Here is a 13,437-nt window from a genome sequence, read left to right as displayed (position 1 = left end):
TAGGAGAATAGAAGTGGACTCATTTGAACTATTCAATACATACAAATGCTACTTGAATAAAAAAAAAATTGACAAAAAAAAAAGTAGCTTTTATTTTAGGAATTTGACTAAGAATATAACATTTTTATTAGTTTTAAAAAATTAAGAACATTGAAATAACTAAAAAGAATAGACTTAATTTTGAGTCATGTGATGGATGACCCAAAAAAAATGGAGAAAAATGTGGAAGGATCCTCTTTTTTTAAAAAAAGATACTGAATAACTTTTTTTCTGACGTCATATTCAAGTAGAATTACCAAAATGCATTCGTGCGCATGAGTAAAAACAGTCTTGTCTCTCTCTCTTTCATCTTGCTCGTCTCACTCAATCTCTCTTCGTCTTGCATGTTTGGTGGTGCTCTCTTTTGGCTTGCTTGTCTCATTTCAATCTCATACATTTTGGTTGGTGTAGCTTGATGTTGGAGAAGAGGAAGAAGAAGAAGAAGAAGACTACGACCGAGAAGAAGAAGAAGATGCGAGGGAGATAAGGAAAAACATGTGGATGCTGGACAGGGAAGAAGAAGATCGTGGGAGATGAGATAAAATTGTGGTCGCTAGGAGGAAGATGTAAAAACTATCCTAAATCAATATTGAAAGTAACGTTGTAATCTCACTTGAAGATGGTATAATAAAAAATGCACTTAAAAAAAAAAGTAATTTTTCCTTTGAAGAAAAAAAGGGGCAAAATGGACAATTTAACATATAGACTTTATATAAATTAGAAATTACAAGTTACAAGATCTAAAAAAAAGAAAAGAAAAAAAAAAGATATTTTACTTTATATATGTATATATACGTAATCTTAGATTTATCATTGGAATTTCTAAATGGAAGAATCTCCACCACGCAATTCCAAGATCCTTGATTCTCGATATTCCACGTAAGCAAATAAAATGGATTGAGAAGTTCCAAGTGGCCCAATGAGATCACAAAACCAACCCACAATTAGCCAATGAAAATCAAACTTTAGATTCCCCAATCTCTCTACTGCAACTGCTTTTAGTCCCCTTCCTCTCCCTTCTTCTTCCTCCATTCTCACACCCTCACTCTCACTCTCTCAATCTCTTCTCTCTTTTTCTTCAATGGCTTCCAACACCTTGATGAGCTGTGGCATTGCCACCACCGCTTTCCCTTCAGTCCTTTCTTCTTCTAAGTCTAAATTCGCTGTCGGTGTCCCCATTTCCGGTGTCGCTGTCAATGCATCTTCCCGATTTTCCATGTCCGCTGAGTGGATGCCCGGCCAGCCCCGTCCCCCCTACCTCGATGGCTCAGCTCCTGGGTATTCAATTTTGAAATGACTTTTGTTTGTTTAATCTGGTGGGGTTTGTTAACGTAGGATGATGATTGCTTTTTCTAGGCCTTTGAGGAAATGTCCAAGAGAGTCCTGATACTCTTTGTGGATGCTTTGATTTGTCCTTGACTCCATGAAATCGTTATATGTGTGAATCTAAACTTACATAATTTTTTTTTTTTATAATTATTTGGCAAGATTTAAGTTTATAAACATTACTCAGCCTATATTTTCTTTTACCAATATTTTTAAAAATCAAGCTAAGTTTTCATAACTAAAAGAAGTAGTTTTTTTATGTTCTTTTGAACATAACTAAGAACTCAAGCCTTTCGTCAAAAGGGAAAACCTTGAGAGAAAGCAAACATAAATTCCATAAACTAAGAATGAAAGAGAAAATCATATCAAACTGGCCTCAGTTTTTGTCATGCTTAGTGATGATTAATTTACCCTTATTTATTAGCTGTAGTTTTTGGATAAGTAATGAATTAGAATCGATTAAACGTTTGAGATCTGTGGTCATGTTCAACAGTGATTTTGGATTCGACCCTCTTGGGCTGGGAGAAGTGCCAGAGAACCTCGAGAGATTCAAGGAGTCTGAGCTAATTCACTGCAGATGGGCCATGCTTGCTGTTGTAAGCTTACCAAATTCAGTTGCTTGATTCCGAGATTGATGGGGGCTTTTCCTTTTTCATTTTCCAATGCTGTTCCTTTTGTTTTTCAGCCAGGGATTTTGGTACCTGAGGCTTTGGGATTGGGCAACTGGGTTAAAGCTCAAGAATGGGCAGCAGTTCCAGGAGGCCAAGCTACATACTTGGGACAACCAGTTCCATGGGGAACTTTGCCCACCATTTTGGTCATTGAGTTCCTTGCCATTGCTTTTGTAGAGCACCAGCGCAGCATGGAGAAAGACCCCGAGAAGAAGAAGTACCCTGGAGGTGCTTTTGATCCATTAGGCTACTCAAAAGACCCTGAAAAGTTGAAGGAATACAAAGTCAAAGAGATCAAAAACGGTAACTGCTCTCATTTTTTTCATAGCAATTAGAGAAGAATTGAACTTTTGATTACTTTTGACTCAAATGGTTATCTTATAATGAAAAACATTTGATACTAATTATCAAACACTTACGGGTTTGTAGGTCGATTGGCGCTATTGGCTTTTGTTGGGTTCTGTGTGCAACAATCAGCATACCCAGGAACAGGGCCGTTGGAGAACTTGGCAACTCACTTGGCTGACCCATGGCACAACAACATTGGCGACATTATCATTCCCAGAACAATTTCGCCTTGAATTTTGTACTGAATCATACCAATTGTAATTAAGTTTCTGTGTATTAAATCTGAACTCAAGGCTTTCCTCTCTATGTGCCTTTGAACGTGCTCTGTAACTTGATTTTGACCTTCATTTTAGTGCATGGTGTTACAATTTGAGGAAGGAAAAAAAGGGATAAGATTACAAATTTAATCTTAAAGCTTTGGATTGTATGTCTATTTGGTTAATTTTTATTTATAAGAGAACACATGCATGATAAGTACAATCAAATCATTATCAAAATTTTGTTAGAACATTGAGTAGAAATTGCATCGTGAACAATATTCCCTCTAAAACTGTCCATGAGACAAATTATGAATTATAGACGTATAGTGAAACTAGGCAACGATAATTTAGGATTCGAAAATATTTAAGGGCACAAGCTGAAACAATCCCCAAACTGTATATATATGTTGAAAGATATGCTAAGTGTAGGCTTGTCTTTGAGAAGAAAGAAAATGGTTTTTTATACCCTCATAGACACAAAATAATGTGTTTGTACGACAAGAATATAATTTTGGGACGCTTAAAAAATAGAAAAAAAAATTATGATAATAAAATCTATGATATCACATTTTCTTAATTGTAAAAGTAACAAATTTTAAGGTCGATAACATTCATATAGCTCTCTAATATTATTAATTTTTTCATATTCGCAATATGTAAAAATGTCGTGAACTTTTTTTTTTCTAAATGTTTTTGTCACATGATACAATATTTCTATAGTTTTTATGTGAAATGTTGAATTAAAGACTAAAAACCTTTAACAAGGTAATAAAGTATTGATGAGTTGGTTCCAAGTAAAGCCTCTATATAGTTAACAAATGTTGTTAACCATTGGAATGTCAATTGGATTATGGTCAAACAAGATAAACCTTCGTAGTAATTATAGTGGAGAGTTATGAGATTACTCAACCTTTAGCGTGATTTAAGTGATGTTAAAGTTGTCATTTTAGATGACAAATTAAAATTAAAGGGTTATTACCCTCAAAGTCATAATGAGGGACGATCACAAGGGTTGGTAGTTCCGTTATGAATCTCAAGATAAAGTCTATGTAACTCAACTTAATATGGATTGGTAGGTTTCTTAGATATGGTAAAGTCTACTAGATGTGAATAAATGTACAAAAGAGGCAATTCATGAGTAGATTAAAGAATACAAGTATTGAAAATAAGACTCAAGACAAAGGGTGAATATGATCAAATGTATGACAACTACATATTGTTCAAGATTACATATAATAAAATTTACCCTAGAATGTCTTGATTAGACAGTTAATTTTCTGTATTTCATCAATATGAGCTTAACTTAACTAACATCTATATTTTATCAAAAATAAGAGATCTCGGGTTCAAATCTTCTCTTTCTATGATATACTTAAAAAAAAAACTTTTTCAAAAGGAAAAAAATTATGTGTTTCTCCATGTTTTACTCTTTTCATTTACAAACACAAGGCAATCGATTGCTTTTGCTGGAATTCAATCCTTTCAATCACATGTTCAATCCTATTTTTATCTAGGTTAATTAAAAAATTATAATAGAATGGATGTCATACAATCCACAAGTTTAACTCAACCTTTGCTACTTTGGCCATCAACGGACTTAACAGTAATTACGATAGAGGAGTAGGCAATATAAAGCATGATCAAAAGGAGTTGGTGAACCAACATGAGCTTAGCTCAACTGACACTTGTACTAATAGCATAATAAAACAATTTTCTTTAATGAATTAATTAATAAAAAAAATCAATGTTTTTGCTCTTCTCCAAAAATAAAATACTTTTTCTCTAAACATTTTCACAAACCAATTTCATGCCAGACATAAAAAGACCGGGTGGTGTCCCATTTGGAGATTTACTTTGTAGATTCACATACATAAGCAAGCAAATTTTTCTTTATCTAATCTATAATTTGAAAGCATACTTAGCATTTAAGTTTTAAAAGAAAACTAGATTTCCAAATTAATTTGAGGAATGGTTCTATAGGGTTTTTATCCTTTCAACAAGAATATGAGATTAATTGAGTAAACTTATTAACCACATTAATCCACGTTCGTTAATTGTGTGTACACTCCATTAAAAACTCACACTTGAACTTCTTTTACTTTAAGGACTAGAAGTAACTTTCGGCAAAACAGTAATTTAACCCAACTGGTGTTACGATCATTTGTGAAGGACTAACTTACTGCTATTGGTCTATATCAGTGGACACATAAATATATCTACAGCAAGAAAAGTAATTAATGTTTTGGTGCTTAATGGTTAGTGTTTGCGTGTCACATTTGCTAGACATGTTTAAATAATACGTCTAATTAAAGTATAAGCTATGTATGTGAATTAATAAGGGGCACTTGCAAAAATGACAAAAACGAAACACAACCCAAACATCAAGAGGTAAAATGTCACAAATGCCCTTGTTACTAATATGCATTTGATACACCTTATACACGCTTGATACACATAATACACGTCTGATACACCTAATACACCACTTGATACATTTGATTGATACACTTGATGCACCTGATACTCTTTGATACACTCGATACTGAAACATACTAATATATGTTTGATACACTGCATATACATTTAGTATTTTTCACTTATACAGTTAATTGATTAAATGCACTTGATATGTTTCAAGTCCTACTTATACATTTGATATACTATTGATATACACTTGTAAACTCGATTCATATACTTGATAATGATTCACTTTATTGATATGCTTTAACAATATATTGTTGATGTACTTGATAATGATACACTGAGTTACATCATTCATATACTTAATAATACTCTAATGAACTGCATAAAATTTGAAAAGATGAAAATCACGTAGTAAGTATATTAACCAACTAATACATATAATATAAGTATATCACAACACTGACATACGAAACTGAGACAAAGTAAAACCAAAAAGTTAATGTAAAAAAAAAAAAAATCATTTGAAATCAAATTCAACTCAAAATACACATCGAAGAAAGTAAAAAAAAAATCACAAATGAAGTTAAATTACTCCAATCAACAATCATTATATTATATTATTCATATTACAATTAGTGTACTATTGATATTTTAAAATTAAGATTAAGACGAAAAGAATAAAAAATTTTCTAGTATAAGAATAGACAAATAATTATGACCTTAAAAAGTGGAAGCATAAATAAATAATGAGTAGGACATTAAAAAGAGGAAGATAAATAAGTTATTGAATTGTAGTTTAGGAATAATATAAAATTTAAGATGGAGAAGTGAAAATTTTGCCATATTTGCAAAATTCTAAAACAATGTGTTATAATTGCTATATCATATTCTCAAAATGCTATCCTATGCAATTTCTCAATTAAAATAATTGGAGTTTCAATTAGAATAGCCTAATTTGGTATATCATTTTACACCGTTGGCTTATTTCAATAAGAACTTTCACAAAAATCCTAAATAGGCTATAATATTATACAAAAGTAGGGCCCACATTACATATATACCCATTTATATTATTAAATTGAATTATATATATATATATATATATATATATATATATATATTAAAAATAATATGGACCGACAAAGAGGGAAAGTTTTAAAATATGTGGGTTACGGGTTTGGAAAGAAATCAATAACACTTCAAAGTTTCCTTCTTCGATAATGGTAGTTTATGTCTTCCATTCTCTTCACAAAAGCATCTGTTTAGTAGAATATTTTGTGAAACTTTTCCGGTGAAGAAGAAGAAGCTCAATGGTTGGCTGTGAAGTCATTTTTTTGATAGACTTTGGAGATAAATTTTGAGGTTAGTAATACTTTATATTTCAAATCATATAACGATTAGGTATATTGAGTGATTTATGTGTAATTTCTGACTGGTTAGGTTTATTGAAAACTTTGTGTAATTTATGCTATGTTGAATTACAATTTTCTATTGCTAGAATTCTGGGAACACTATAATTTATAAGTGTATATTTTTATATGCTAAAGTATATGATGTTATTGTGTTCATTGTTCTTAATAGTTCATCTAAAGAGGTTATCATGTTTTAATTACAGTATATTTGGAATAATAAGGTGTACATTTTAGACATAAATGTTTATAATGAGTAATGTTCTATTTATAAGTATATATAATGTTACAACGTGTATTTTAGAACTAAAGATTTATAATAAATTGTTTACAGGAATATGGATGATGAAACTTTGTGATGAGTATATATAATATATGTCGTTAGTAATTGCATAAATTTGATGATATTATAGGAATGTTATTTATGTTAACAGGAAAATGGAGGATATACTCTGCTATTTGTAATGTAAGAAATTGTATGAAAAATTGATTGAATGGAGAGAACATATTCAATTGTATTGTTTGCAGCAATTCTGGCCATACCTGAAAGAAAACAATGAACTTATATACGTCACTAAGTATGTCTTAATGTATATATATAGTTGTATATAATGATGAAATGATTTATGTATGATCAAATATATGAGGTAGTATATATGTAACAAATCACATAAGATATATGTATAATGGAGTAGTATATATGTAATGATTAAAAAAAATATTAAACCGCTACATAGTATGTGTATGTAGTAATATATAAATTAATTATTAAAAATTACATAACTAAAAAAAAACTGTGAGTGTATTATCCAATATATGCAGAAGTATATATGCAACAGAACACAAAAAATACTTCAAAAGATACAATACCATATGTGTAAAAAAAAAATTAAAATACATAATAAGAAGATGAATTAAAATATAGAACGCATATTTTATAATCTTTATATACCGAACATGACAAAAAAATGAATTGAAGAAGAAGTAACAAATTTCTTGAGAAAAAAAACTATATGTTAGAAAACGGAAATGAAATATTATATGAGAAAGCAGAATGAACTAAAAAAAAGAATACTAACCAATTCAAAATTGTCAAATTGGAATGGAAGAAGAAAGAACAAGTTTATTTTCCTATAGGAATTAGAAAAAAAAATAGCATGTTGATTAATGGAATGAAAAAATAATTTTGGTTTATGATTTAAATTGAAAACAATTATTGCCATATAAAGATATATAATTTATATCATATTTAAACCATAAACAAGTAATAAATATTACATTAACAAATATAAACATATATGATATAATAATTAATGAAGTTACAATTGATATAATAAATTAGATGGTTGATAATTAATGAAAAAATTCTTTAAAATTTTAAAAATATTAAAGAATTATTTAAGATTTACATATATAATTTATTTTAAAATAATTAAATGAAGGTTAAAATTGTTCTAAAATATCACGATTTCCTAGTTTAGATAATCATTGAAAAATTAGGATATTTGTGAAATATCACGGATAATTTAGGTCTTTCCTCGAAATCTTTCTTAATAATTTGTCACATTAGGTTATTTTATTAAATTAGGCCTATTACATGATCTATTTAATTAAGACACAAGATTCCTAATTGAGTATGGATAAAATGGGTAGAAACATATTCCAAGATTGATTAGGATTTAATGAAGACCCTAATTGAACTAGTATATAAAGAAACTTAGGGTTATGGTTCCCGATATACCAAAACAATAAGCACTCTGGCTTTCTTGTATCCCATCAAGAGAAATATCCCATTAAGTTGGGCATTCGGGGTTTTGGTTGGAAAAGACAATAGCCATTTTATAACCATCACACAAAGTCATTTTACAACATCATCAGTGGAATCTGATATGTAACTTATTCCTAACAATTTGACATGAATGATCTTGGGTTAAATATATTATATAGATTTAAAGTATTTATGCCAACAAGCACCTCAGATTATCCTTCCTCAACCTTGGATGAGTTGTGATGACACAAGACCCCAAGCATGCAAAGGAACGTACCACTGTTGATGTTGTTTGATGTCAATCGTGAACTCATGTCGGATTTCAGATCACAGTAGCGATAAACAACAAAATACAGCAGCAGACAACAACAACAACAAGCAGCAACAAACAACAACAGAAAACAACAGTAACAACAAACAATAGATACAATATTGGAACAAAGATACAATATTGGAACAACGACTACAAACAGATAACTGCTCCATCATTCCTAGGATAAAACAACCTCTCGTCTTCAGTTGATTTTGCACAAAAATCAACCGGTAATTAAAAATCACTCAAGAACGTACACACCTTGCTTGAAAACTTTTGTAGGGAGAATAACATAAAGAGAATGGATCTTTTTTATATCTTTTGGAAGGAAAAGAAAGCTTATATATATAGTATTTGTGAGGTGGCCAATGACCATATATTTAATATGGTGTAAATCGTGGAGCAGTAATGGGTTAAGAAACGTCAAAACGGTAAGGACCACTTTAATATTCAAATAAAATGTTAGTAATATATATATAATTTTATCTCTTCTAATTCTTCTCGCCATGACCGATCGACGATGGCGACGCGTGTGTGGAGATATGGACATATCCACAATTTCCTATCTCCTCTCTCATTTCAAAACTTGGGTGCCCTAAGGGCCCAAACCCATTGATCAAACAATGAGTATAAAATGGAGCTTCCACGTTAAAAAAAAAACAATCAATGTGAGAATGCAATTAAGAATAAAGTAATATTATAATTTTCTTTCACAAATTTTTCATCCAATAACCCCCCAGTTGAAATTTTTTTACCATCAGAGTCCCCCACTTGAAAATTTTTTAAAAACATTTTCATCAAGCAACGTCTTTCTTTATAGTGTTATGCTTAAGTAAAGGTGTCTGATGACTTGAACCTTTACGTAGTAACAATAAAATTTAGAGTATTGTAAAGTAACTCGTAGTTTTGAACTTTACTTCTAACGCTATTGTACACACAACATTATTCAAGTGAAGTTCTAAAAATAGCCCGTGCTTTATGGCCTTGCATGTATATCTCAGTTTAATGAATGTTCTAGGAATCTGCCAAGAATTTCATAAGTAGCGGCCCTCACTTCCACATCTACAAAGATGAATCTATCAAGAGTATTCTTGTAGCTAGGTACCCTACTTGATATCAAGTATAGATTTCATTAAGAACAAAGTTCAGCCTCCTCATGTGCTTCAGGATATCATGCTAATCATGAATCATAAGAATGGAGCTTCTAATTTAGCATGATTCTCGTTATATTACTTGTGATTAGTTATTATCCATGAAACTTGTTTCTTGTGATCTCTAGTCTTGCAAGTTGGGTTTACTTCACAGTAATTCAATTTTCAATAGGCTTGAGTCTCATTCTTTATGAGGTTTTAAAAACCTTATCTCTTTCTAATCCTTTCATCAAATGATCAGTCAACTTGTCATCATACCGTACATAATTCATTATTATTGCACCAACAGTGAGAAATTCTCTAATGGTACTGTGTTTACGACGTATTTGTCATCTCTTAGCATTATAATAACAGTTCTAAACTTTTAAGATAGTTGCAGTACTATCACAATGGATTAGTATGGCTGGTACCGGTTTTTTCCAAGTGGAAATCTGTAACGATCCAACTCTTTATACTAAGCTGAGGTCATTACCTTAAAGATAAATAACAATTTTGACAATTTATTTTGGAAAAAAAACTAAATTTTCATTATAAATATCATGAAAACATGTTGTAGCGGGTTTTACAAATTTTAAAGATAATAAAAACAAATAGATAAAAATGTTTCAACTCAAAATGCTGAAAACAAACAATGAAAAGCGGAAGCAAAACTATGTCTCCATATGGCATGTCACGGATCCTTCTTGTCTCACTCGTTAGATTTCCTCTATTTTTACCTTTGCCTGAAATATTAAATAGAGAAAATGATGAGTATAAACACATACGCAGTAAGGGACCCACTACTAGTCTTGCTATGTGCTTGTTAACTTTTCGTTAGAGTCCTGTAAGAAAGTACCGCATAACTGTTGTGCTCCCAAACGTACGCTATCGAGTGATCCCGTAGAGACACATATGGACTCTTGGTGAACCCGAAGGAATCACTCTAAAGAAGAGTCGTACCGTTAACTATTGTGCTCCCAAGTGCACGCTATCCAGTGGTCTTGTAGGGACACATCTAGGCTCTTGATGAACTAGGAGGAAACACCTTAAAAAGAGTCGGGCTGACCTTAAAAAGAGTCGGGCTGACAGTGACCCTGTCGAATCACTCCTAAAAGCTTGCCACACAGGCATAAATAGGTGGTGATCGCGAAGGACACCCATATGGTACGACTCTAACAAACAAAGCTAACAAAACACCTATTCATAGCATGTCACATATCATAAACATCATAACATGACATAAATATCAATCATAGTGTCTTTATCATGTGATTAATATTTCATGCATCGTAAGCATATCAGTTATAACATATTAGTCATAACACCTCAATCATCTATATCAGTCACATTATGCATCTTAGCTACATCAATGCAAAATGAAAAAAATACATGCAAGCTCTCAAAATTTAATTCGAATGTCTAGTAGTAGAATCAATGCAAAATAAAAAAAATAGATGCAAGCTCTCAAAATTTAATTCGAAGGTCTAGTAGTAGAATCTCTTACTTGAGATTAGCTAAAAATATTCATTTGCTGACAATAAAAAAAAATTATTCAATTAATCAAATCTCAAAGTAGAGGTTGAAACCAATTCAACCTTGATGAAAAAAAATCATCATTTAAATCTTCAAGATTTGCAAAAGGGACTTTTCAAAAGCATGCAACCAAAATCAATTCCACGATGAAGAACCTTTTCTTTTTTCGCTTCTTTTTTCAATTTGAGCATTTCAATGCTATTTATAGACCCAAATAATAATATTTATCATTATTATTTCCTTTTCCTTTTCTTTTTGTTATAGGATATATCTATATAATACCAATGTAAACATATATTTTTATTCTCATTATCTTTTCTCAAAAAAATATTCCATTAAATCAACTTTTATCTTCTAAAAATAGTTTGTTTTTTCAAAAATCAAATCTTCTCTCTTCAATAAATTCCATCAAATCCAAACAACTTTCTTCTTTTACCAAAATAATTATATTTTTTCAAAATATAATAACGTTCTTATTATTTTCTTTTTCTTTCTAAACAAATATCTTCTCTCCAAATAATTAATTATCTTTCGTATAATTAATTTTTCACAACTTTACTTAAATCTCATAACATAAAATTAAATCAAATCATCGACAAATACCATAAACTCAAATCCTCTAATTAATTAAATATTTATCCAACAAATATCTAATTAATTTCAATGTCTACAAAATTAAATAATCTTCAAAATAAACACTCAATAAATTAAACATAATTAAACAAACCTAAGATAATCATCTCTAAAAATTATCTTCATTTTTCGGGGTGTTACAAAATCTTTGATAGCAAGCTTCGAAGCCAACTTGGTTCTTCACTAACAGTAGCTAGCGCTTCATCTCTGACTCCATCATTGACTGGGCTAAAATTTTATGTTTATTGGATTTCCAAGCAACGGTCCTACTATAATAAAAATATAGCCACTTGTAGCCTTTGAGTCATCTGAGAGGGAGTTCTAATAGACATCTATGTAACCTTCAGGTACAGTGGGAAACTTTTGATACTGTAATCCTAGATTTTGTGTCTTCTTAAGATATCTCATTACTCGTTCTATAACATTCCAATGTTCTAGACTAGGTCTGCTAGTAAACCTACATAGTAATCCTACAACATATATAAGTTATGTCTGGTCTTGTGTAATCAGAAGCATATCTCAAACTACTTATGATACTAGCATACACGGATTGGTTAACATTGTCACTAGTGTTTTTGAATAATTTAACACTAGAGTCATAAGGTGTAAAAGTTGGTTTACTATCGAAGTAGTTATACTTCTTTAGAATCTTTTCTATGTAATGAGATTGATCTAAAGAAATTCCATTTTTAGTTCTTATAATCTTGATACATAGGATTACATTAGCTTCTTCCAAGTCTTTCATGTCAAAATTTACACTCAACACAGATTTTACATCATTTATGACGTGCAAGTTTAATCCAAAGATTAACATGTCATCTATGTATAAGCATATGATAGTACATAACTTATCTTCAATCTTATAGTAGATACATTTGTCACTTTCATTTACTTTGAATTCTTTAGACATGATTAAGTTGTCAAACTTTTCGTGCCATTGCTTAGGAGCTTGTTTTAGGCCATAGATGGATTTATATAGTTTACAAACTTTGGATTTTTGATTGTGAACTATGAAATCTTCAGGTTGTTTCATATAAATCTCTTCTTCTAAATCACCATTTAGGAAAGCAATTTTGACATCCATTTGCTGGATTAAGATATTGTTCAGGGCAGCTATGGATATCAACACTCTAATTGAGGTGATTCTAGTGACGAGGGAAAAAGTATCAAAGAAATCTATGTTTTTTCTCTGCCTAAATCCTTTTGCTTTATACTTATCTACTGATCCATCAGGTTTGAGTTTCTTCCTTTAAACTCATTTGCATTTATTGCTTTGCAGCTAGGGGGTAAGTCAACTAGGTGCCAAGTTCTATTGAATTCAAGAGAGCCCATTTCATCATTGATAGCTTCTTACCGTAAGTTGGCATCTACTACGAATAAGGCTTTTGTTAGATCTTTTGGATCTTCTATGTTATACATTTTTGAAGTTTTGTCCAAAGTTTTTTATGATTCTAGCTCTTTTGCTTCTTCTAGGTTTAGAATCTACTTCCTTTTCTTGGGTTTGAATCCTAATTAAAGGTAGACTACTTGAACTTAAGCCCCAACTAGTTTAACTATGTAAGCCCCCACTATTTCTAGATTTA

The 13,437-nt window shown here is 30.8% G+C and overlaps 1 protein-coding gene across 1 annotated transcript; it reads left to right on the top strand.

Annotated features, from left to right (window-relative positions):
• The first annotated feature begins 1,041 nt into the window (after positions 1–1,041).
• LOC101211428 (chlorophyll a-b binding protein 6A, chloroplastic) lies at positions 1,042–2,811 on the top strand. The gene is made up of 4 exons (XM_004143752.3): positions 1,042–1,317; positions 1,859–1,961; positions 2,051–2,339; positions 2,466–2,811. The coding sequence occupies exons 1-4, from the start codon at positions 1,121–1,123 to the stop codon at positions 2,615–2,617; spliced, it is 741 nt and encodes a 246-aa protein (XP_004143800.1). The 5' UTR covers positions 1,042–1,120; the 3' UTR covers positions 2,618–2,811.
• The last annotated feature ends 10,626 nt before the right edge of the window (positions 2,812–13,437 follow it).

The sequence above is a fragment of the Cucumis sativus genome, chromosome 5 (genome assembly GCF_000004075.3).
Source record: "Cucumis sativus cultivar 9930 chromosome 5, Cucumber_9930_V3, whole genome shotgun sequence".
Classification (NCBI taxonomy): Eukaryota; Viridiplantae; Streptophyta; class Magnoliopsida; order Cucurbitales; family Cucurbitaceae; genus Cucumis; species Cucumis sativus.
This window is presented reverse-complemented; position numbering and strand designations above follow the sequence as displayed.